Below are 26,820 nucleotides of genomic sequence, written 5' to 3'. Positions count from 1 at the left end.
AGACAAGAACATGGTACTTTCAAACTGATTTGGCCACTTACAGCCAGACTGGTTTCATTCTGCTTATTTGTAATTCTAGTTTATGTTGTCTTTCTTAAAGCAAAATTTAACTTCAGCTTTCTTTTCATGTTCAATTAGGTACAGCAGAAAATCTTTGTCTTTACTTGGAAGTGTAGGAGAGCCAATTAATCCTGAAGCTTGGGTTTGGTATTATAAAGTAGTAGGAGATGAAAGATGTCCTATTGTGGATACATTCTGGCAAACAGAAACAGTAAGGTTTTTTTTTTTTTTTTTATTAACATTTTCTTTCTTTCTATTTATTAAGCTTTCAATGAATAAAAATATTGACAACTTTGTATTTATTTTTAAATTAGAGATTTACATTAGAGACTTAATTTTATCTTTATTTTCTTTAATAAAAATGAAGATGAAATTAATATAATTAACTGCAATAATAAATTTAGTTTAATCCTTATCCAAGTGTAAGCAAACAAAGTTTGCGCCTGAAAATATCTTCAGGACTGAGGTAAGGTAGTGCAACTCCGAGCAAAGGTGGACCAGCTCTCATCACTCCTTGTCTCAGTATCTCCCATAATGCAAAGCACATCTCCCTGCAGACATGTATACTGTTATGCATGTTAGAGGTTTAATGGAATATTAACAGCACTGAGAAAGGATTAAAACTAATTTTAATGCATGCTTCCAATATTTCGTCTCCATCACAGAGACATCTTCGGGGATTACAAAAACATTTTGTAACAACACACACACACGCACACACACACACACAAATACAATAGAAAGTGAAATTAAAGTCCTGTCTAGGTGGTGCGCCCTCTGTGGGCATTTGCAGGTGGCCTGGATGTAAAGAGTAATATAGTTAAAATTATAATTAAAGTTTCCCAAATTTTAGGAAGTTTAATGCAACCATATTTGTTTAAATTAGGTTGATTCCTGAGTGCAGATGCAGATTCAAAGAATAGTCTTTCTGTTTTGAATTTACTATGGTGGAGCATGGTAGTTTTTTTCCAGGAGATCCTGTGGGATGTATCCAAAACATGGTCTGCAAGGCCAGACTGACTAATCGTGTTTGCAGATGTAAGAACTGTGTTCTTCTAACTGGATGGATGCTAACCTGCCTGTTTGTCTGAAGTAGGCAAGTTTACAGGAACAGGGTACTCTGTATACACCAGGCACTGAAAGAGGAGGGAGCTGGTCTTTAGTGGAGCAGATAAGGGTAGCAAGTTTACGGTGGGGCTTAAAAGCTGTATTGAGGTTGTACTTTTTTAATGATCTGGCTATTTTATCTGAAGTACCACGGATGTAAGGAATGGTGATGGCATTTCTGAAGTCCTTCTGAAGAGATGGTCGGGGAATGGGGAAGGACTTAATTATTTTTTTAATTCTGTAGTCATTATAGCCATTGGAAAGGACGGTGTTGTGTACGTGTTTGAGTTCAGTTGAAAGGGCAGTTTTACTGGAACAAAGATTGTGGGCCCTATTGGTCAGAGTTTTAATAATGCCATATTGATGGGAGGGGTAGTGGTGGGAGAGTTGTGAATATATCTGTCTGTAGGTAGTAGGTTGGTAGAATGTTGGCAGAAACACTGAATGGTACACTGCCATTTTGGTATTCTAGGTGACTTCTTTCTTATCTAGGAATGGGCCTTTCATTGCATAGAACAGCTTTGTTCCCCTGGTTATCCTGTTGTTAATTTCTGTGTCTAGTCTACCATCTTCTTGAATATATGATCCCAAGTATTTAAAGGAGTGGACTTGTTCCAGTTGGTGGTTCTCTATTTTTATTATGTGTTTTTGTTGGTTTCTAGATATGATCATTGTTTTAGTTTTATTCATATTTATGGTCATATTCCTTTTCTTTGTTTCTTCATACCAAATGTTGTTGATGTACTGCAAATCTTCAGTTGTATTTGCTAGAATCACTACATCATCTGCAAAAGCCATGTGTGAAATTCTGGTTTACTTCAGTTTCCTGTATCCTAGGTGGAACTTTTTTTTTTTTGTTTGGCATGCCTTTAAAATTTCCTCCATTACTATAATGAAGAGAAGAGGGCTGAGGATACAGCCTTGCCTCACTCCTACATTTGTTTCAAATTCTTTTGATCTATTATTACAAGTTCTTACATAATTTCTGTTACTTTTGTAGAGGCATTGTAAGACTGCTATTAAGTTATCTTGTATCTTGTTTTTCTTTAATGTTTGCCATATTAAGTGTCTGGGAACTCGGTCAAAGGCCTTTTCGAAATCTATAAAACATGCATGTAGTTCTTTTCCATATTCCAATGTTTTCTCTGATATTTGTCTAAGACTTGAAGATAAGATCCTGCATGCTTCTATTTTTTCGAAAGGCATTTCGTCCAGTGTATTCTCTATTTAGTTCCTAAGCCTCTCTTCTAAAATACGGGCATACAATTTTCCTGGAATGCTTAAAAGCGAAATTCCTCTATGGTTTTCACATTTACGGTTGTCTCCTTTCTTAAATATACGGATTATAATTGCTACTTCCCGGTCTTTGGGAATAATTTTCTTTTTCCATATGACATTGAATAGGTGTAAAAGAAATTTTATGGCTTTCATTCCTAAATTCTTTACCATTTCTGTGTTATTTGGTCATCGCCTACTGACTTGTCCAGTTTTATTTTATTTATTGCTGCTAACAGTTCATTTTCATGAATTTTCTCACTTTGATCTTCTATTTTGCTTGCATGTCTTGCTCTCAGGGTTCTATTTTTTCCATGTCCTGCATCTTCCAATAATTCTTGAAAGTACTGTTTCCATCTTTCCATGATTTCTTCGGAATTTGTGAGTAACTTTCCATCCTTATTTTTGATAAACTTTATGGGGGCATTCTTTGTCTGACCTTAAAACATTATAGAAAAGTTTTTGCTTTCCTTTAAAATTTTATTCTAAAGTATGTCCGAAGTCTTCCCAGCATTTTCTTTTCTCTTCTTTCACTAAGGTTTTAACTTTATTCTTTGCTTGTTGTATAGTTCTCTATCAACCTGCAGCTTTGATGTTATATATCTCTTTCACAATTGCGTTTTCTTTTTAATTTCTTCTTTTAGTTCTTCAGTCAACCATGGGGTTTTATGTTTCTTCTGTTTATATCTTACATGTACCCAAAAATGACTGGACCAGTGGCATATAGTTTAGCTTGCACTGTCATAATAATTCTTGGAACAGATCTATTTTTATCTCCATTACATTTGTCAAAATGGTATATTATAAAAGATCAGATACTATTCAAAATTGCATCACTAAGATTTTTAGATTTGTGTCTTGCAAATTTCAAAACAAACTGTATAATTTAATAAAATAAGGGAAAAATCCAACTGCAGTTAATTATGTTGGAAGTTTATTTTGCACTTGGTTAGACTATAATAAATTTAGTTTAATCCTTTGTCCAAGTGTAAGCAAACAAAGTTTGCACCTGAAAATATGTTCAGGACTGAGGTAAGGTAGTGCAACACCAGGCAACTCCGAGCAAAGGTGGACCAGCTCTCATCACTCCTTGTCTCAGTATCTCCCATAATGCAAAGCACATCTCCTTGTGGATATGTATATTGTTATGCATTAAGGGAAGAGCCGCTACCCAGACTGGTTTCGACCTTTATTGAGGTCTCGTCAGTGGGAGGCAGACCCAAACATGGATATACTAAGGCAGAAGTAATAGAAGAGGTCATATTTACCTGTAGGAGTTGCCAACAGGTGTACCACCTTATTATTGAATTACTCTGGATTTAGAGAAAGATGTTGGAAGTTTATTTTTCACTTGGTTAGACTGTAATAAATTTAGTTTAATCCTTTATTCAAGTGTAAGCAAACAAAGTTTGCACCTGAAAATATCTTCAGGACTTAGGTAAGGTCCTGGAAACTCCGAACAAAGGTGGACCAGCTCTCATCACTCCTTGTCTCAGTATCTCCCATAATGCAAAGCACATCCCTTGCGGACATGTATTCTGCTATGCATTAAGGGTTACCTCAGTCCTGAAGATATTTTCAGGTGCAAACTTTGTTTGCTTACACTTGGATAAAGGATTAAACTAAATTTATTATAGTCTAACCAAGTACAAAATAAACTTCCAACATCTTTCTCTAAATCCAGAGTAATTCAATAATAAGGTGGTACACCTGTTGGCAACTCCTATAGGTAAATATGACACTTCTGCCTTAGTAACTCCACATTTGGGTCTACCTCCCACTGACGAGACCTCAATAAAGGTCGAAACCGGTCTGGGTAGTGGCCCTTCCCTTAATGCATAGCAGTATACATGTCCGCAAGGAGATGTGCAAAGCACATCTCCTTGCAGACATGTATACTGCTGGATATTCCTGGATGCTGACAATGTCAGGTTCTTTCCTAATATCCTCATTTTTAATATGATATTGCCATTGATGCCATCTGTTCACACCTATAATCTTTCTCAGGACTCTCATATCTGCGGTCTCTAATCTTTGGTCAAGTGTTTAGTGTTCCAACTAATTTCTCTCTTTTAATTTACTAATAGAAATCTTTAAAATACTAATAGAAAGATCACTTGAAAGAAATAGGAACATTTACATATGCTTCATAGACTTTCAGAAGGCTTTTGACTGGGTAAAACATAATAAACTGTTCAATATATTAGATAAATTAGACATAGAAGATCATGTACTTAAGATTATAAAAATGATTTTATTTATTATTATTATTATGGAGTCAAAAGACTCATCGTGGGAGGTCCTTCCTAAGAACATAAAGTCTGTCAAGACTCATCGAGGGGAGGTCCCCCCCCCCCCCAAGAAACACAAAGTCTATCATACCATTCCTTAAACTCATTGACCATTCTCGCTCTCACCACTCCATCAGGCAATGTATTCCACGGTTCAACCACCTTCCATGCAAAGAAACCACTCCTCACCCCTCTTGCTCACAGTTTCCTTTTGTAACTTCCAGGGATGGCCTCTTGTGATCACTCCCTCCAGCTGTTCAACCAAGCGAAAGAACTCCCCAGTGTCAACCCTGTAACCACCTCTCAACAGTTTAAAAGTCTCAATCATATCACCTCTCCTCCTTCTATTCACTAAACTCTGCAGTCCACATTCCCTCAGCTGATCCTCATAACCAAAATTGTACAGTCCTGAAACCATCTTTGTCATCCGTCTCTGTACCCTTTCCACAGTTAATTTATCACCAAACAGAAAATGCAGCTGTTAAACAACGAGACTTCTGTAGTGAAAATAAAAAGAGGAGTTAGACAAGGTTGTATCCTTTTACCAAATCTATTTAATATCTATAGTGAGACAGTGATGAAAAAGATTGAAAAACAAAAAATAGGAATTAGTATCAATGGTATAAAATACAACAATCTTAGATATGCTGATGATAGCATTCTAATAGCAGAAAACAAAAACAAATTAATCAAATTACTGCAGCTACTAATTGAGGAAGGTAAAGAATTTGATTAGATATAAATGCAGAAAAGACCAAATTTATGAAAATCTCAAAAGAAAGCAGATCCGAGCCAGAAATATTCATAAACAATATAAAAATTGAACATACAACAGAATACAAATATTCAGGCACCTACTTTACTGCTTTTACATATGGAGTTGAGACCTGGATATTCAAGAAGGGAGTAAGGCAACAGATAATGGCCTTTGAAATGTGGTACTATAGGAGAGCTCTGAAAATCTCATGGACAGAACACATGACAAATACAGATGTCCTACAGAGAATGAGAACATAGAGATCTTTATTACAGGAGGTGATCCAGAGAAAGATGAGATTGGCAGGACATGTACTGAGAGGTTCAGCAGGACAGAGGATGCTAACAGTTTTAGAAGGAAAAATTATGGGAAAAGGATCAAGAGGCAAAAAATGAAGGACATGGCTTGAAGATATAAGATCATGGACAGGATCACATGGCTATGCAGAAACAAAAAAGGAAAGCCACCAACAGAGAGAACTGGAAGGACATGATGCTGCACCCTCTCACTGAGGAAGCTACATGAAGAAGAAGAAGAAGATATATATAATTTAGAATGGTGCAGTCATTAAACAAATAAATTTTTCTATATTGCATAGTTTGAGAGTTGGTATCCTGTTTATCGTGGATAGACTAATAACAAAGGCCATTCACTACCAGTGCAGACATTAAGAAGATTATAATGGATTAATAGCGAGGTCTATATTAAGCAGATTATAGTTTAGTTTTATTTGAGTAAAGTAGAAGAAATAAGTTAGACCTAAAGTGCACTTGTAAAAGGAATAAAAGGCGCGGTTGATAGCAATATAAAGTTGATAATAGAATATTAGAATATTACAAATGGTGCAATAGAAGACCTCTTAAATATATAACATCTTAAATATTCTTAACATAACATAATAAAGAAAATTTTACAATAGCAGAGGATTAAGTTTACATAAGGTAGACTTAAAAAGAAAGAAACAGGGGAAATAGTGGCAATAGCTATGAGGTAGTGTGGTTGTAACGTGGAGGTTGAGAGGAAGACATATTTAGTTGGATGTAGTTATAGGCCTGGGAATTTTAGGGTGGTGATGAAGAAATATATAAACAACTTGGATTAGTGAACAAAGGAAGGGTAATTATTATGGGTGATTTTAATTATGGTGGTATAGATTGGAATGAAGAGATAGCATTTGGGAATAAGGAAAATGAATTTCTCAAGTTCTTGAGAGATAACTATCTCAGGTGATCAGTGGTCTTTGGTATGTGGAGTATGAGGGCAGATTGAGAGAATATAAGTTGCAGAGCCTAATGAATAGGAGGAAGGGGGATATATGATTGAGACATATAAGCTAGTTAGGGGTTGTTATCAGGTTGACATGGAAGAGATTTTTCATACATTGGGAGAGGGGGGAAGGGTAGAACAAGAGACCATTGCTGGAAACTGTATAAGGAGGGTGTGAGCAGAGGAGTGAGGAGTGGGTTCTTTTCATGGAGAGTGGTTGGTGATGGAATGCATTGCCTGTGTTGTGGGTGTAGTCACATTGAATTGTATACCTCACATGATGAGTCTCTGACTCCATGGAGGTCAAATGTTAATAATAATAATATTTGGGCACTTTCTTAATAATATAGTCTATAGAGATTATAAATAAGAGTGTGGAGATAGCACACAACCCTACCTTATGCCTGATTTATCAATCTCTTGATATACACCCTTCATTTCCAACTGCTGACATTATTACTATTTTTATTATATAGGCTCCTTTAGAATGTCCAAGGACCCCATCAAGAAAGAGAGACAGAATGCGGATCCTTCCGTCTCTCTTTCTTGATGGGTCCTTGGACTCCCTAGAGAAGCCTGACCCATTGTGTCCACACAACTATTTGCCAAGAATTCATATTCATTGTGGGAAAATTCTTCTCCAGAAAAATCATTGCAAGAAAAATGCTGATATTTCTTTTTTAGGCAGATACAGTAATTTTGTCAAAATCAATTCTGTCTAATCACACCCCCCCCCAAAACTTTACATAACTTCTAATTTATAATAATTTCTTCAGTTTCATTTTCAAAAATTATAAATTATCTGATACGATTACCTTTTTGATGTGATAGAATCATTAGAATCATCATAAGGGGAAAAAAAAGTGCAGATATGTTATGTTGTACAGTTGTTTGACTATTTTTTTTTTTTTTGAGGGGGATATTAGTTAACTACATTAACTATTGATATTTTTGATTACAGTGTATTTTTGAACTTCACAAGATAATTAACTATCTATTATTTAATATTAATTACTAAATAATTAATAATTAATTACACTTTGGGGACATGAACCTATAAATTTTTTTTTAGGTCAAGAAGACAAATATCAAATGTCAATTTTAAAACACAATTCATGAAATGTCTGCACGGTTAGCCTAGTGGCTGTGTGCTTCACAACCATATGCTCAGAGAAGGAGTGTCCTAGGTTCAATTCCCGTCGCCGATGTGAGGAGCTTAAGGATCTTCCTCAGCCATAGCCAAGTTAGCCGGTCTTGGGCATGGACAGCAGGATCCCCCCCCCCCTCAGTTTATCTGGGGTTTTTCATCCTGCAAGCAGGCAAACCGGCTCCGTGAACACACATGCTCCGTGAACACACATCTACAGCCATAAATACTTAACCCCCCCCCCCATGAGGGGCTCAACTCACCCCAATAGGGACAGGGGAGAAAAAGGGAGGAAACTCCATACAAATAAATAAATAAATAAATAAATAAATTTCATGAAATGCTAATATTGGGAAATAAGATGCAGGCTAGTCTTTCAGCTGCAGATGATAATTTTGCCTTAAGCTAATTTATATCATGAAAGGATTTATTTAATTTTACCACTAGTTTTTAATATAATTGCTCAAAGATGTACACATATCTTGAACTATCCCTGTAAAACAGTAAATCTCTTTAGCATGCAATACAAGTGGAGTTAGTTCCAAAATATACAGGAATCCTATAATTGAAAGTACCTCATCATCTGAATTAGTTCAGAAATATAATAATACCACATCTGGATGATTGTCTTAAGTGTACATACAAATAATGAAAGGTTAAAGAAATATACATTCTTAATTTGATGCCCTTACTGCCTAACCACCCTATGCAAGTTTTGTAAAAATTAATATACTGTCTACAGAACTTGTAGTATCTAACTAAGAAAATATTAACATCTTAAGAAAAACACAAAAAAATTAAAAAATTCTCACCAATCAGTAAAATTGATATAATGATGAATTAGTTTGCAAAAAATAATCACTGTGAAGAATTTTACAGTGAAGAAATTTCCCTCGATGAATTTTGATTCCTTTGATGTTGATGTCAGTCATGAATTTATCTATTCTGCATATTTTGAAGATGTTTTCTTAGTTGCACAATTTCACATTGCTAGGCCAGTTATCATCTTGTTACCAACTGCTAGATCTTACCAGCTGTCTTTCTATCTCTCTCTGGACTGTGGATGACCATATTGTGCACAGCAGTCTGGATGGTTTTATCAAAACTTGTAAATTGTGAAAATAACTTCCTTTGTGTTAAGTTATGCTCTTCAGCATTGCATTATTCACTGTGATGATTTAACCACCTTAGCAATGTGGTCTGGTATATTTTAACCCTCTCTATTCACTATAACCACCCATCTCCCTCTAGTTTCATTGACTACCTGTAGCAAATTTCTGTCAATATGGTGCTTTGCATGCAATGTCCTCAAGAATGAATAACCTTATACTTAGACATTGAACTGATATTCATTGTCCCTTGTCCATATAACCAATCAGCCTGCAGGATTCTGTATCAGCTATGTCCCCTATTACTCTCTCTAAGTTAGCTAGGGAGAATAGTAAGGCCTCTCCCCAATATATTCATATACATGTTAAACAAACAAGTGGCTCAAACTACAGGATTCAAGTTTAGAACCCTGTAGAACACAGCTATTTATGTTCCTCCTTACTCAGCACCATCATACATCATTTTCTGATATCAGTCAGTCATCCAGCCACTCTCCTATTCATATCACAAGTTATTTTGTAAATCCATTCTTTGAGTTTGTATAACAACCTCTCACGAAATGCCTGGGTAAAATCCAAACATATTGTAGTATAAATAGTCCCTAATCCAACTCTGTTATTGCTCTTAGAACATCAGCAGATTTCTAAAGCAAGATTAGCTTTAACAAAATCATGTCGTCCTGTATTGAGGATTCTAGGTTTGTCTACCTACCTTTAGAAAGTAATTCTAACCAACTTCTCAAATACTTTGGTGCCACATAAATCTGTATAATGTTCCAATTACACCATATAGTTGTAGCATTTCAAACAGCTTTCTTTCCCTTGGCAACTCTTTTGCCTTTGAAGTTTCAAAAATCCAAAATTTAGATCCTTGTTATTTTCCTCTGCTATTTCTTGTTATTTACAACAATTTGTCTTAAAGTCAAAATGTAGTCTTGACAAAATGGGATCACACAATTTGAAATCCAGTTTGTTCTTCATCAGTTTTTATTAGCAATAAATTTTTTTTTCCTGAAAATTTTTTGTTAGTCTTTTTCAGATATAGTTGTGTAAATCTTTCCTGGAACACTTAACAAAGTTCTATAACTCTGAGAGATGACATTGATGATACTCGCAGTGGTCGAGGTTTGTTGCTTCAATGCTGTTTTTGAACAGAAAATTCAAAACTCATTGTTTATCCCACTAATTACTGACTACCTGTAGCAAATTTCTGTCAATATGATGCTTTAAAGAAAATGCTTCAGTTTCTCTGAAAAAAACTACTTGGTTGACAGTTAAGTAGACAAGCGATGATAATGAACGATATGATTGCAAGAATATGCAAAAAAAGAGGTCTGGAATTTATTGATGTCTGGAGTGTTTGAAGGCAAAAGACAGTTTTGTATGCAAAAGATGGGTTGCATCTGAACGTGGAAGTTCATAAGCATTTGAAGAAGTTATTGTTTTTTGAACAAGTTGAAGTAATTGGGTAGGGAAACTAAAATTGAAAAGGTTGAATGTAAGAAGGAGAAACTTATGTAGTGAATGTATATTTGTTGATCCTTTTTCACAAAATAATTTGAAGAATAGAGTGGATAAAAATCGGCATGGGACTACTGAAATTAGTAGAATGTATATCATTTCTAAAGCTGGTAGAAGAACTAAAGAGAATCTGCAATTTTTGTATACTAATGCAAGAGCATTCGAAATAAGAGGGAAGAATTTTTGGCATTAGTCAGTGCAATCTCACCAAAAGTTGTAGGCATTAGTGAAACTTGGCTGTCAGCAGAAGATGTGGTTACTGGAATTGAATGTGATAAGTACAGTATTTTCAGGGAGGATAGAGAAGATAGAACGGGGGAGAAGTACTGTTGATGATAGCTGATGAGTTGCAGCCAAAGAAAGTAGTATATCAAGAGGATAGACGTGTGAATGATAGTTCATTTGAGGCAGTCTGGTGTGAAATAGTGACCAATGCAACCAAATATATAGTTGGTTGCTGCTATAGGCCAGGGGGGGGGGTACAGGGAGTGATATCGAATTCATACATCAGCAATTTAGTGCAATGAATGCAGGGTTAGTGATTATTATGCGGGGGGGGGTTAATTATGGTGATATCAAATGGAAGGAGGAAATATCACATGGCAAAATGGAAATGAAATTCATACACCTTCTAAGAGATAATTACTTGAAACAGCACATAACTGAAAGGACTTGTGGTGTGAGAGTGTTGGATCTGGTCATAGGTTCAGAGGACATGCACAGTAGTGTCGACAGGGTGTAGCATAGAGACAGCCTGCCTCATGGCGCGACTTAATAAGGGTTCTCGTTCAGCCATATTGCAGCAGGTGCCACTGCTACACTAACAATTCCTGTTAGCATAGCAAGAAGTTTTTCCAAGCTTAAACTGATTAAAAACTATTTGGTCACTATGGTTGGTCTAGCAACTATAGTGATAGAGGCAGACATAGCTTTTAAATTTATAATTTAAATTTAGAAAAGCTTATAAACAGTTGTAATCATTTTGCATTAATGTTTCTCTCATAATAAATTTACAGACATAGAAGACATAGACATAGAATTGTGGTGGAGGTGAGCGGTAGATGGCGTTGATGGAGATGATTCATAGTAGAGGTTCGGTGTAGTGGTTGAGACAGTTGTATCAGTTGAGAAAGTTGTAGGTGTCCTCCCACAATGAGTCTTTGGACTCCTTGGAGGTGTCAGGAATAATAATAATAAAAACAAAATAGCAATTGGAGATTTTCTTATATTTTTGTCTTATAATCCATGAGGGGCGATATTTAATTGTTTGCCTCAGGGCACGATCTAATCTGGCGATGGCCCTGCATATGCATAAGTAAGGTGTCCTCGTTACCTCCAGTTGGTGAGAGCGATCATGTGGTATTGACTTGGGAGGTTGCAAAATTTGTGGATTTCTCTCTTAAGAAGGAGTATATATGAAACTACAGGTTAGGTAATTATAACAAGTTTCAGAGTGAGCTTACAGCCATCCCATGGCAGAACATATTGCAGGGGAAAGATGTTAGCAGTGCATGGGATAAAATCAGCAGGTATCTGAGGAAGGCAATATCAGAACGTATTCCCATGTATTCCCTTTTTCGTGGAATAATTTGAAGAATAGAGTGGATAAAAATCGGCATGGGACTACTGAAATTAGTAGAATGTATATCATTTCTAAAGTTGGTACAAGAACTAAAGGGAATCTGCAATTTTTGTATACTAATGCAAGAAGCATTCGAAATAGGAAGATAAACATAGTAGATGTTAGATGGATGATTAGTAGTATCAGGCTTGATCTGCAAAAAAAGAAAATGTTATGGAGAATTTACTAGGAGAAAGGTGATCAGCACACCCATGAGCAGTACAAGGCTTAAGCTAGGAAGGTTACCAGCATAGTAAGAAAAGCTAAATCAGATTATGGACCTTAGCCAAAGAGATCAAGGGTAATCCCAAAGAGTTCTTCCACTATGTGGCAAGTAAAAGGAAGAATGACTTTGGAAGGATAACCTTAGTAGGAGCAGATGGTATTGAGGTGACTAATTCAGATGGAATAGTAGAGTTACTGAGATATCCTCACTTGGGTGATAAGTTTATCACCCAAGTGAGGATATCTTTGTATCTGTAGCAATAACTAATGTGAGAATCGAAGTTAATAAATCAGAGGTACTTAGTATATTGCAAAATTCAAATGCAAACGCTGCTGTAAGTTTAGATGGAATATCAGCTTGGGTATTGCATGAATGTGCAAAGGAATTGTCAATGCCTCTTACTTGGTTATTTAACTTAAGTTTGAACTCTGGAAATGGTCCCTAGGGATTGGAAGGAAGGCAATGTGGTTCCTTTGCATAAAGGTGGCTCTAAGACTGCGGTAGTTAATTACAGATCAATCACCATCTCGGGAGTGGAGGTATAAGTATTGGAAAAGTTAAGGACAGAATCCAAGAATGGGTGGATCAGAATATGATACTTTATAGGGGCCAACATGGTTTTGTTAAAGGTCGATCCTGCCTTAGCAATTTATTAACTTTTTATAATAGAATGACATCTGAGTTGGACAAGGGAAATGGCTACACAGTGATACTTCTGGATTTTGCTAAGACTTTTTGACAGGATACCCCATGGAATACTGTTGCGCAAATTAGAGCAGATTGGGATGGATACTAAACTGGTGATATGGATAAGAGAATGGCTCATGGAGAGATACCAGAAAGTAGTATGGAGGAGCAGAGTCCAGGATGAGGCAGGTGACCAGTGGTGTGCCTCAGGGCTCTGTGCTTGGGCCGTTATGGTTTAATTTGTATAAAAATGATATAGGAAATGGCTTGAAGGGAGATATTCAGTTGTTTGCTGATGATGCAAAGTTGGGTAGTGCAAATAAAAAATCAAGCTGATGTTGAGAGGTTGCAGGATGATTTAAATAAGCTGGCAAAATGGGCAAAAGGTAATGGATGTCAGTTCATTGTGGGAAAGTGTAAAGTTATTTTGGGATTAAAAGATTACCTGCTGTGTACCACATTGATGGAATGGTACTCCAAGAGATTGATGAGGCTAGGGACTTGGGGATGTTGGTGGATAGGGAGATGAAGTTCAGAGGGCACATTGCTAAGGTGTCCAAGATTGCACATAGGATTACCTGGTTATTGAAGAACACACTAACATCCAGAGATAAAGAGGTTATTATTCCCCTTTATAAGGCATTGATACTTCCACATTTGGATTACTGTGCCTGGATTACTATGTCTGGTCACCTGGATTCCTTGGAGTGAGGAGGTTGTGGAGAGGGTTCAGAGGAGAGTGACTAAGTTGGTGAGTGATGTAAAAAATGCTCCCTACATTGATAGATTGAGAGCTTGCAGATTGCAGAGGTTGGTTGATAGGCAGAGAAGAGGGGATATGATAGAAACATTTAAATTACTAAAAGGTTTTTATAAGATTGATGCAGGGGAAATATTTCAGCTGTGTGATAGTGATGGAAGAATAAGAGATCATCCCTGGAAATTAAGGAAAAGTGTGTGAGAACTAGATTTTTTGCTTGGAGGGTGGTGAGTGGGTGGGTGGAATGCATTGTCTGACTCAGTTGTGAGTTCTTTGTCTGTAAATGAATTCAAGAAGAGGTATGATAGATATTGTTTAGATAGTTTGGGTCTCCTGCGATGAGTCTACGGACTCCATAGAGATACCCATGATAATAATAATAATAACATGATAATTTCATGTAGAAATTCTTAAAATTGCCTATCAGTGTTGGTAATTAGCTCATTATGTCATCTTCCTCACTAAGCTCATAGTGGTGCCTGCTGTGACCAAGTATTTTGCATTATAGAAAGTTAATTAATACTATGTTAGGACAGTTAATCCTACCTGTGAAGGCTGTATGTCTGTTAATTAATTTATCGGCAATTTTTCTTTCTTATGGGGTGAAACACCTGATTTCAGAAGAAAAAACACTACCTCCTCCACCTGAGACTAGCTAACTTCCATTCATTTGAAAATTCTCAAAAGGTTCTTCACATCCTAAATAGGATTTGAACCCAGGCCTCAACCAAAAGGTACCATTGTTACTTAGTAGATGAGCAACTTACTAAGGGCTTCCACTGAGCTGTGGAGACTTTTGGTATAGCTGCTTACTACTGAAATTCAATTTTTAACAGTTACTATCATGTTTTATTTTTATTTAAAAATATCTTTCTTAGACAATGAATTTAAAAAAAAATATTTAAGCTCAAATAGATTCACTTGTTCTTAAACAGCCACAGATGGAACCAAAGACTGATGATGATTCTCAAGCCCCCCCCCCCCCCAATTAATCAGCTGAGAAACTAACCCAATCATCAGAAATTTATTAGTTTAGAGTAGTCAGATGTTATGTAATTGCATAGATTTTGGAAGTGCAAATAAAGTTAAAGGAGTTGCTGTTTAAAATCCAATCAAAGGACAATTAAATTGAAATTGTTAATACCACATAGCAATATTTTAGAAAGCTTTTTTTTTTAATTGTGATCTACAGTAAGGTAACATTCTTTTTTAGTGTTTTAAAGAAAAATAATTATGATTTATTATTCATAAACATTACATAAAAGAAAACAGATGTGCTTAGGTATAAGTGGGTTGCAATCCTAAGTTTGAATAAACCTTCTTAAAGTGTACATTCATTTTAAAAGGATTTCATACTATTTACAGGGTGGAATTGTAATAACACCTTTGCCAGGATGCACACCCATGAAACCAGGCTCAGCAGTAAGTTATATGGACTTTCATACTATATATTAATAAATATATATATATATATTTTTTTTCTTTTTCATAATTGATATAATCAGTTGAAAATGGGAAGAGATATACAGAAGTTGCATTCTGATGTTACAATCTGATGATGTAATTGTAAAAATTTTAAGTGCAGCAAAACCACCAATTCAAGCTGTAATACAAGCTTATAAAAAAATAATGTTATTTTCTATGATAATTATCATAGGATACTATGATAATGCAAGACAATTAAGATTTCATTACTAGTTTCCTGTCATCACTTTTCTTCCAAATTAGTCTACTATTTGTCAGACTGTAATATACTGTAATATGGTCAACTAAACATTTAATATCAAAGTAATCATAACCAAATAGCAAAGACAATTTCAAAATGTCTTTGACATTTTGAAAGTTCCATGAGAGTTGCTTGAGAGTTGGTATTATTTGGTATTTAGCATTACATAAAACACATTGAACTAATAATCAATTTATTTTGTATACTTTACAGTATACTTTAATAAAGTATACTAATAATTTATTAGTATACTTTTGATTAAAGTTTCACTGGCCTTACTGTTTCAAACTGTTGGTTCATATCAGAGACCAGGGAAACATCACAGGGATTTTAAAAAAAATCTCTTCTCTTTACCATAAAATTCCACATTAGAAAGTTGTATTTTACATAAGCAAACTTATCAATATGTAAAGTATAAATATTGAACAAAAAGAGCCTAAAATAATAATTTTGTAATTATTATTATTCAGGCCTCCAAGGAGTCAAAAGACTCGTCGAGGGAGGTCCTTCCTAAGACATAAAGTCTGTCAAGACTCATCGAGGGGAGGTCCCCCCCCCCTGAGAAACACAAAGTCTATCATACCACTCTTTAAACTCACTGACCGTTCTCGCTCCCACCACTCCATCAGGCAATGCATTCCACGGCTCAACCACCCTCCACACAAAGAAACCACTCATTACCCTCTTGCTCACAGTTTCCTTTCGTAACTTCCAGGGATGGCCTCTTGTCATCACTCCTTCCTGCTACTCAACCAAGCGAAAGAACTCCCCAGTGTCAACCCTGTAACCACCTCTCAACAGTTTAAAAGTCTCAATCATATCACCTCTCCTTCTTCTATCCACCAAACTCTGCAGTCCACATTCTCTCAGCCGATCCTCATAACTATCATTGTACAGTCCTGAAACCATCTTTGTCATCCGTCTTTGTATCCTTTCCACAGTTAATTTATCCCCTTCAAATCCTGGGGACCAAATCTGAGAACAATAGTCCAAAGTGGGGTCTGATCAGAGACTTATACAACGGAATGATAACCCTCTTATCTCTGCAGGTCAGTGTCCTTCTCATAATAGCAGCAATCCTCTGTGTTACCTTTACCACCTTTGCAATATGTCCCCCTAAACTTCAGGTTTCTATCAATCATCAACCCCAGATCTCTTGTCTCCCCTACTTCCTCCAGTATAACTCCTCCCATAGAGTATGCAGCATCCCATCGATGTTTCCCAAACCTCAAGACCTTACATTTTGCTGCATAAAACTGATACCCCCATTCATTTGCCCATCTATCTAGCTTATTTAAATCCTCTTGCAGGGCTACCACATCTGCACTATTACTAATAATCCTTCCCAGCTTCGCATCATCCGCAAACAACTGAATATCCCCCTGCAATCCACTGGCTATGTCATTGATATAAAGGTTAAACAATATAGGTCCTAGTACTGAGCCCTGTGGGACCCCACTTGTAACCCTCTGCCTCCTGGAAACTGCTCCACCATACACAACTTTCTGATACCTATCAGACAGCTAATCCTGAATGCAGTTGACCAATCCGACATCCAGACCCATGTGCTGCAACTTAAATATCAGCTTATCATCTGGCACCCTGTCAAATGCCTTCGCCAAGTCTAAGAAAATTGCAGTATATGCCTTTCCCTCATCTAATGTTCTTGTAACTTTATTATAAAAGGCTAGCATATTGCTAAAACAAGAGCGTCCTTTCACAAATCCATGTTGATTCTCACAGATAACATTACCCTCATCTGCCCAATGCTGTATACGGTCCCTCACTACTTTCTCCAAGATCTTAACAACTACTGATGACACACAGACTGGCCTATAATTAGACACTTCCAGTCTGTTACCACCCTTATGCAATGGCACTATCTTACCTTCCTTCCATTCCCTGGGCACCTTTGCCAAAGCCAGACTTTCATTGATAGCTACGTTAAAGGCACTGTCAATTCCCTAGCACATTCTCTCAAAACTCGTGGTGAAATACCATCCAGTCCCACAGCTTTACTGACATCCAGAGTACTCAGTATCTGAAACACACTCTCCTCCTGTACCTCCAGACCTCGAACCAGTCCTATCCCTCTAGCATTAAAACTGACTCCTCTAGGATGAAATACTCCAATAAAGTGTTCATTGAACAATTCCACTATGTCCTCTGCATCAGTCACTCTATTCCCATTTTTATTCCACAATATCATTCTTCCACAGTCATTTCTCCTCCTACTGGCCACATAGCTAAAAAATTCCCTAGGATTTTCTTTGGATCTTAGGGCCAATCTCCTCTCATATTCCAGTTTCGCTTTCCTTACCACACTAGTCACTCTTCTGGCCCATGTCTTATATTCCTCATGCATCTCTTCACCTGTCTCCTTATATCTCTTCCATAGCCTCTTTTTCGCATGCAATTCCTGTTTAATATTTTTTGTCATCCACTTTACTCCAAATTGTGTCCTCTTCTTCACTCGTGGTATACAACTTACCATTGCTGATAACAAATATTCTTTCACAATTTCCCACGCACTAGTGATATCCCGGCCTTCCAATTCCTCCCTCCATGAAACTTCCCGAAGTTGACGTCTAAGACTATTATAATCACCTGCCTTATAATTCCACATGAGTTCCCGTCTCTTTGATACTCCTGCATGTCTATTCATTTTCCAAGTCAACACCATATGGTCACTCTCTCCAACTGGTGGGAGAGACGTCAACTCAGTTATTATCAACTCTTCTGATGCTATAACCAAATCCAAAACTTTTGAACCTCTTGTTCCCTCTGTTACATGTTGCCTAAGACATTTGTCCCTCAAAAATTCTAGCAATTCCATTCCCCTATTGCTACATGCATTTTCCTCTCTCCAATTTATACTACTGAAGTTAAAATCTCCCATAACAATCATTCTTCTTGCACTTGCCAAACTTAGCTGTCTAAACATCTCCTGGTCCCCATCCTCTGTGCTCCTGGGTCTGTAGCAACACCCCACTAAATATCCTGTCATGCCTACCTCTACCTCACACTATACTCTCTCAAAATCATTTGTCTCACTTCCAGATTCTCCACTCTTAGAGGACATAGGTCATCACTTATCATAAGCAGTACCCCACAACCACGCTTTCCCCTCCTATCCTGACGAAAAATGCTATACCCAGCGACTTCTAATCCTGTTGTTATATCCCCTTCTGTCAACCATGTCTCAGTGATCGCAATAATTTTTGGCCAGGCTGATGCTATCTGCGCCACCAATTCCTCTCCCTTATTGTGGATACTCCTGGCATTAGTGAAGCATATGAATGCCATTGTTTCTATACCCAGCATTATCCCTTCTAGACTCCACTGGGCTCCGTGTTACCTGACATTGTCTCCCTTCTCCCAAGTATCCATTCCCACAAGAATCCACCCCTGCTATCATCCTCCCTGGGACACACTGACTCGTTCAGAACAGCAATCTCTCCAGATGCCTACATCCTTCCTCATTCAAATGTAAACGGTCTCTCGCATACAATTCCTCTCTTTCCTTAAATGCACTCCAAGCATTCACATATACCTGTCCTCTCTTGTCACACATTCTCGCTATTATGCCATTCAATATCACCGCTCTTCTGCTCAGCCCATCATTATCATACCTAGGCAACACGCACACTATTTTTCCTCTCTCTGTCTTCTTCTGTACAGTCTCACGCAAATATCTCATATCTCTCGCAGCTCGACTTACATTACCACTCAAGTCATTCGTTCCTACCATCACAATTAACTCATCCACCCTTTCACCTCTCTTAATTGCCATAGCCACCCTTTCTATCGTTCCTCCTGGGAAACACTCCTCACGTATCCTATCTTGAACACCACGGATCATTGAGTCGCCATACATTATACCTCTTACCATTCCCTTGCTCCTATTGTTTCCATTCTCTCCTCTTTTTTCATTCCCATACCTCTCTCTTCTACTGTTTCCATTCTCTCCTCTTCTAGCACTCCCATGCATCTCTCTCATTCCCTCTCTCCTACTGTTTCCATTTTCTCCACTTCTAGCACTTCCATATCCCTCTCTCATTCTGTCTCTCCTACTACTGTTTCCATCCTCTCGTCTTCTAGCATTCCCATACCTCTCTCTCATTCCATCTCTCCTACCATTTCCATTCTCTCCTCTTCTAGCACTTCCATATCCCTCTCTCATTCTGTCTCTCCTACTGCTGTTTCCATCCTCTCATCTTCTAGCATTCCCATACCTCTCTCTCTCATTCCATCTCTCCTACCGTTTCCATTCTCTCCTCTTCTAGCACTTCCATATCCCTCTCTCTTCTACTGTTTCCATCCTCTTGTCTTCTAGCATTCCCATACCTCTCTCTCATTCCATCTCTCCTACCGTTTCCATTCTCTCCTCTTCTAGCACTTCCATATCTCTCTCTCATTCCGTCTCTCCTACTGCTGTTCCCATCCTCTCGTCTGCTAGCATTCCCATACCTCTCTCTCTCATTCCCTCTCTTCTACTGTTTCCATTCTCTCCTCTTCTAGCACCCCCATACCTCTCACTCATACTCCCTAAATTCTCTCTCTCTCATTCCCTCTCTCCTACTGTTTCCATTTTCTCCACTTCTAGCACTTCCATATCCCTCTCTCATTCTGTCTCTCCTACTACTGTTTCCATCCTCTTGTCTTCTAGCATTCCCATACCTCTCTCTCATTCCATCTCTCCTACCGTTTCCATTCTCTCCTCTTCTAGCACTTCCATATCTCTCTCTCATTCCGTCTCTCCTACTGTTTCCATCCTCTCGTCTGCTAGCATTCCCATACCTCTCTCTCTCATTCCCTCTCTTCTACTGTTTCCATTCTCTCCTCTTCTAGCACCCCCATACCTCTTACTCATACTCCCTAAATTCTCTCTCTCTCATTCCCTCTCTCCTACTGTTTCCATTTTCTCCACTTCTAGCACTTCCATATCCCTCTCTCATTCTATCTCTCCTACTACTGTTTCCATCCTCTCGTCTTCTAGCATTCCCATACCTCTCTCTCATTCCCTCTCTTCTACTGTTTCCATTCTCTCCTCTTCTAGCACCCCCCATACCTCTCACTCATACTCCCTAAATTCTCTCTCTCTCCTACTCTGATTCGCCCTGCATTTATCTCTTCCATTCTCCTAATCTTATCTTTCATACTTCTGCTCTCATTCACAAGACATTCCACCTCCTCTTTCAACTCATCTATCTCCCTCTGCAGGTCAGTCACTCTTAATCTAAATTCACTCTCCCAAACTAAACCATCTCCTAAACTTTCACAGTCACTCACCCCTTCCACACTATCAACTATTATTTTCTCATTCTCTCCTATCACACTACTTGTCTTCCTACATTCATTCCCTGTTCCTGGAGCAACAAAGTCAGATATCGATATATCTAATGTACTTATTTCCTCCAACTGCCTGCATTTTGCGCACATACGCTCTCCACTCTCTTTAACAAGCCACATATGTAATTCTCGAGACGCATACATGCCGCAAGTACTGCATGCCACAAAGTCCCTTATGATATTGCTAATAATTGAGTTCTTAAATGGCGGAGGACTTGGCGTTACGCCACTTGCGACTGGCTGCTGAATCCACCATCATTCCTTACTGCCGAGTAGCGTAATCTTTAATAATTATTCAATTAATAAATAAGAGGAAAAAAAAGTACAAACATCAGAACATTTAAATACTAAATATAATTAAATAAAATGAAATATAACTAAATACAGTAACTTAGCTTCGTTTTGTCTTCCACCGTTACGTGTTCGATTCCGACGGTACCAAAATATATTATATCGCGACAGCAACTAACTTCCAAAAAACAACCACTGAAGTACACTCGTATTCAGAGAAACAATTTAGCACTCAAAAACGTAGAAAAATGGGGGAAAAAGCAGACTATTCACCGATTAAAAATCACTTTCTTTTGCACGGCTCAAATTCACCGCCACGTGCTATGGCGATGCTAGCGCCACCATCAAAAGAAAATTTGTCAGGAACGGGGATGTTGGTTTGACATGGTGGTTGAACATGGTGGTTTGCATTTGATTAGATTTGGAGTTAGGTGTGTTGAGAAAATATTGTTCATTAAGAATTTCAAAGTGCAGAGTTAGGGAAACTAGGCTATTTAGGGGATTGATTTCCAGCCATCAGTAAATCCAAATTTCAGGCAAGAGATTATGGCAGGCAAGTTCTTTGAGCTGCATAGTTAAAAACCTGAGTTTGTGGGTGAAAAATCCTACCTGCCTGTGCCAAAGATCAACAAACTTGCCAGAACTGGCCAGAGAAAGGCCTAAACATTCCTTTAATCAACAACTAGAATCGAATCTGTAACAGTCTTTTAGTTGAAAATTTACACTACGGGTCAAATGTCACTTCCACAAGGCTACACAGGTATCCAGATAATGTTTTCTGATTTAAACTAAAATTGAAATAACTCAGTGAAATGTTAATAAAATAGATCCTAAATATTGAATTTTATTGAAATAATTGCAAACTACCTATGGTTGTGCTATTATTAAATTATTATATTAATAATAGCAAATTAATAATTTGCTATTATTAAAACATTTCATTTTGGTAAGAATGATTGGTTTTTCTAAATCACACAGATTCATTAATTTAAGTAATTTACTCTAGAACAAATTTCCTTTGAATATTTGTCTAAAGGTAATTATATTTTAAAAAGTAAATAAAACTTTATTTTTCACAGACATTTCCATTTTTTGGTGTTATACCAGCATTGTTAAATGAAGATGGAAAGGAGATTAAAGGTCCTGGGCAGGGATATTTGGTAAGTTTTAAACCTTGAAATGAACTCTGAAAATTCTCCCACCCCCAATTTATTCTGCTGTAACTCTTGTGGAAAAAAAAAAGAAAAGAAAAACTTTAGGAAATCAAGGCTAGGATAGCTAAGATAACTGAAATGGAAGATAGCTCCTGCATTTTATTTTATTTTTTGTATATGTTTGTATCTAAATATGTATATTGTTAATAATATGTACAGTTTGAAAACAACAAAAGAAGAATGACAAGAATGAAACTTGAAATTACAGGCCAGTCTGTGTACCTGGATATAGTAGAAGAAAGGATAGTGAATTCTGTGATATAGGAATGGGTTGATAACAGCAGTGTGCTTACATATTATTAACATCAGATCTCCATGGAGTCAAAAGACTCATCATGGGGGTTCATACTCCCATGTAAAAAGAACATCAAACTGTGCCTTAAGCAAATTCACAGTTTATGCACTCACCACACTTTTAGCCAATGCATTCCACTCACCAGCCACCCTTCATGCAAAAACTTGCTTCTTACTTGCCTTGTTCACACACTCCTTATACAGCTTTCATTGATGGCCTCTTGTCTCTATCTCTCTCTCTACTTTATGAAAAATAACCTCCACATTACACTGATAACAACTTCTCACCAACTTATATGTCCCAATCATATCCCCCCCCCCCCGTACATTCACAAGGCTCTCCAACTTGTGTTCCCTGAATCTTGCCTCATATCTCACATTCCGTACACTGATACAAACATAAGTGAACTTTCAGATGTACACATAGGTTTTTGTGGTTAAGCAGTTCTGTAGGTAGTTTTCGGTATTGAGACCACATTGTAATATAAAAAGTTTATTAAAAATAAATAAAAACATTAGCAAGGTCATCTCTACCTATAGGAGTTGCCAAATGGTGTGCCACCTTTTTAATAAATTACTCTGGATTTAGAGAAAGATGTTGAAAGTTTATTTTTCACTTGGTTAGACTATAACAAATTTAGTTTAATCCTTTATCCAAGTGTGAGCAAACAAAGTTTGCGCCTGAAAGTATCTTCAGGACTGGGGTAAGGTGGTACAACTCGTTGCAAAGCTAACATCACTCCTATCTCAGTATCTCCCATAATGCAAAACACATCTCCTTGCGGAGGTAGAGATGACCTTGCTAATGCTTCTGCCTGGTATCTCCACTTTGGCCTGGCTCCCACTGAAGAGACTTCAATAAAGGTCGAAACTAGTCTGGGTAGTGGCCCTTCCCTTAATGCATAACATTAGACATATCCACAAGGAGATGTGTTTTGCATTATGGGAGATACTGAGATAGGAGTGATGTTAGCCTGCTCCACCTTTGCAACGAGTTTCCCGGTGTTGTACCACCTTACCCCAGTCCTGAAGATACTTGCAGGCCCAAACTTTGTTTGCTCACACTTGGATAAAGGATTAAACTAAATTTATTATAGTCTAACCAAGTGAAAAATAAACTTTCAACACATGCAACTCATTGTAACTAGAGACCTTAGAAGTGAGGCCAAGCACAAAGCAGAGAACTTAAATGAAACATGGTGATTGAGAAGGAAAAGGTGATATGCAGCATAAAATTCTAACATTAGAATCTCCTTTGATATGGGACTTGTGCTAAGAATGTTTCCTGAGAACCCATGATAGCCGATAAACTGTGGAGAACAGTTTATATGGTTCTGATATAAGATGAACGTCCTTGAAATGAAAGGAAATATCATCAGCTCAACTGTAATTGTCTTTCTAGAGACCCTTTACATGTGAATGGACACTCCTGCCAAGAAGAAAAAATTCCCTCCTCTTATCTCACTAAATATAGTTGAGTAAGATTTCTTGATATGCCCTATGCATTAAGTGAGCTAAGCTGATATGCATCTATATTAAGAAGAAAGGAAGCCATGTGACTTTAGTATATAGGAGCAATAAGCTCCTATATACTTTAAGCTTTAATGGTTAAACCTTAATGCATAATGATCTCACCTAATGAAGTATAGATTATATTGATACAATGTGTATCAACACATTGATACAATGTGTTATCAACTCAACTGAAAGCCTGGCTGAGAACTCTGGTTTGAGAAGTTTAATGTTGAGATCTAAAGCTTCTACTAGCAAAGTAATTTGAATTATATTTTAAGGTTTAACAATGCAAATTAGCTACTTAATGATTATATATAATTCTTGGTTTGTGCTTGCAAATGCTAATCTTTAATACTGAGTTATTTAATGCATATTAATTGAGTTATTTAATTAATTTGTGTTTGTTAAACCATTTGAAGCATGCATTGAGAGTGTTCACTTGTTTATATTGAATTGTTGCTGTTACCTGGGTCAGCCACTAGAGGGTAGAAGATAGTGCAGGTGGTGAATTTTGGTGCTGAAAGATGAGTTCTTTTTGGAAGAATATAGCAACAATTAAGTCATTCTTTTTGTATCATTATAATAAATTTAGTTTAATCCTTTATCCAAGTGTGAGCAAACAAAGTTTGCACCTGAAAATATCTTTAGGACTGGGGTAAGGTAGTACAGCACCAGGCACTAACATCACTCCTATCTCAGTATCTCCCATTATGCAAAACACATCTCCTTGCGGATATGCATAATGTTATGCATTAAGGGAAGGGCCACTACCCAGACTAGTTTCGACCTTTATTGAGGTCTCTTCAGTGGGAGCCAGGCCCAGAGGTAGAGATACCAGGCAAAAGCAATGGTGAGGTCATCTTTACCTATAGAAGTTAACCAAGCAAAAAATAAACCTTCAACATCTTTCTCTAAATCCAGAGTAATTTGCATCATTATATTTATGAGTGTTTATGATTAACTGTAAGGATAGTGTGTTTAAGTTTTTTTGATTTTTAAAGATTTAATATTTGTTTTCTTGCACACTGTATTATGTGTCATGGTGCCGATGTACAAAACAATAGCAGGTGATTTTAATGTGTGTGTGTGATTACATTCACTGCAACATGTGTGAAATGTATAACCTTTACAGAATGAGAGATTTTTGGAAGGAGAATGAAACTGGAAAATGTATTAGTCGAAAGTGTTTTGTGAGTGAATTTCAGAAGTGTGAAGAGAGTAAGAAGAGTGATAGCAGTGAGTTGAAAGACGAAATGCATGATAATGTGATTAGCACAGTTAGTGTTGCATGCAGTATGAGTGACTGTATGAATCACACAGTGGAAAATGTAGAGAATGAGCAGATAGTAATGGAAAAGATAGGACACATACATGGAGTATGTCACAGATCAAAACATGAGATTGAGTGGCTGGGGAAATGCCTGGCAGATGGTATGACACAGATGCAAAAGAAAAGGGAGAGAAAGCAGAGCATAAAAGAGTGAAAGCATGAAAATAAGAATTGGATTTTAATTCAAGGAGTCCTTCAGAAGAGTGTGATGAAATTGTGTTTTCCTAGAGTTGAGATAAAGGATGTCAGTGATGCTGTAAGGATACAGAAAGTTAAGATGAAAGAGATATTTATTTTTGCTGGCACAAATGATTTAGCAGATGACGTGTGGTATGCAAGAAAACATGAAAGAGTTTCTAGTGCATGCAAAAAAAAGAAGTGTGAGAAAGTAAAAGTTGCAAGTGTGTTGCCATGATATAATAGAGGCAAACTAAGATGGAGAGCTATGATTGCAAATAAGTGCAGGATTATCCAGGAGGAATGGTGAAGTTTGTGGACTTGTGGAGTGAGTTTGATGAGAGGAAGGATTTATGTAAGGTGGATGGCTTGCATCTAAATGAATTTAGTGTCAGGTGTCTTGAGAAAGTGTTGTTCAGTGAAAGTTCAGAAGTACAAAGTCAGGAAAACTAAAATATTTAGGGGGAGGGAGATGCAGGTGAGCACAGGTCCAGCAAACCTAGAAGTTAGTAAGTGGGAGAGTGTTCACATGATGCAAAATGTAGCACTCCAGGTTAACTTTAGTGGGCTGAGTAACACATGGTATAAGAGAAGATGTGGGATGAAGAACATATTGCAGCTTATGTATATTAATGCCAGAAGTATTCAAAATAAGCTTGAGGAGTTCTTGACATTGGTTAGCACAACTTGGCCAAAAGTTATAGACATTAGTGAGACGTGGTTGACTGAGGATGATATGGTTATAGTGTCTTCAGAGAGGACAAAAGGAACAGGATGGGGGGAAGAGGTTTTACTAATGATAACAGAGGAATTAGAGCCAAAAAAGAGAAGAAGTACATCAGAGAGATAGGTGATTTGAAAGGCAGTTCAGGCTATCTGGTGTGAGATAGAAGCCAAGGACTAAATAATTGGTTGCTGCTGTAATCCGGGGGGGGGGGGGGAATATATGGAAGAATGTAGATCATATGCACTCACAAATTAGCATGGAGTACAGGTTGATTCCTCCCAGTCTATGTCCCCCATAGATTGGGAGGAAGAATGGTCACAGGCAGAGAAGGATATGGAATTTATACAGCTACTGAGAGGTAATTACC

General features: G+C 37.3%; 1 protein-coding gene across 1 annotated transcript in view; it reads left to right on the top strand.

The window, feature by feature from the left end:
- The window catches only part of LOC150107505 (acetyl-coenzyme A synthetase, cytoplasmic-like), a 319,474-nt gene that overhangs the window by 201,752 nt on the left and 90,902 nt on the right, over nucleotides 1–26,820 (top strand). The window contains exons 10-12 of the mRNA XM_090391354.1: nucleotides 139–271; nucleotides 15,193–15,249; nucleotides 22,276–22,356. Of these exons, the coding sequence (XP_090247480.1) occupies nucleotides 139–271; nucleotides 15,193–15,249; nucleotides 22,276–22,356 (271 nt within the window). The remainder of the gene's footprint in view (nucleotides 1–138; nucleotides 272–15,192; nucleotides 15,250–22,275; nucleotides 22,357–26,820) is intronic.

This window comes from Typopeltis vanoorti, chromosome 4 (genome assembly GCF_054136105.1).
Source record: "Typopeltis vanoorti isolate ZY-2024b chromosome 4, IOZ_Tvanoo_1.0, whole genome shotgun sequence".
NCBI classification, from domain to species: domain Eukaryota; kingdom Metazoa; phylum Arthropoda; class Arachnida; order Uropygi; family Thelyphonidae; genus Typopeltis; species Typopeltis vanoorti.
The sequence above is the reverse complement of the archived record's forward strand: the minus strand, read 5'-3'. Positions and strand labels throughout refer to the sequence as shown.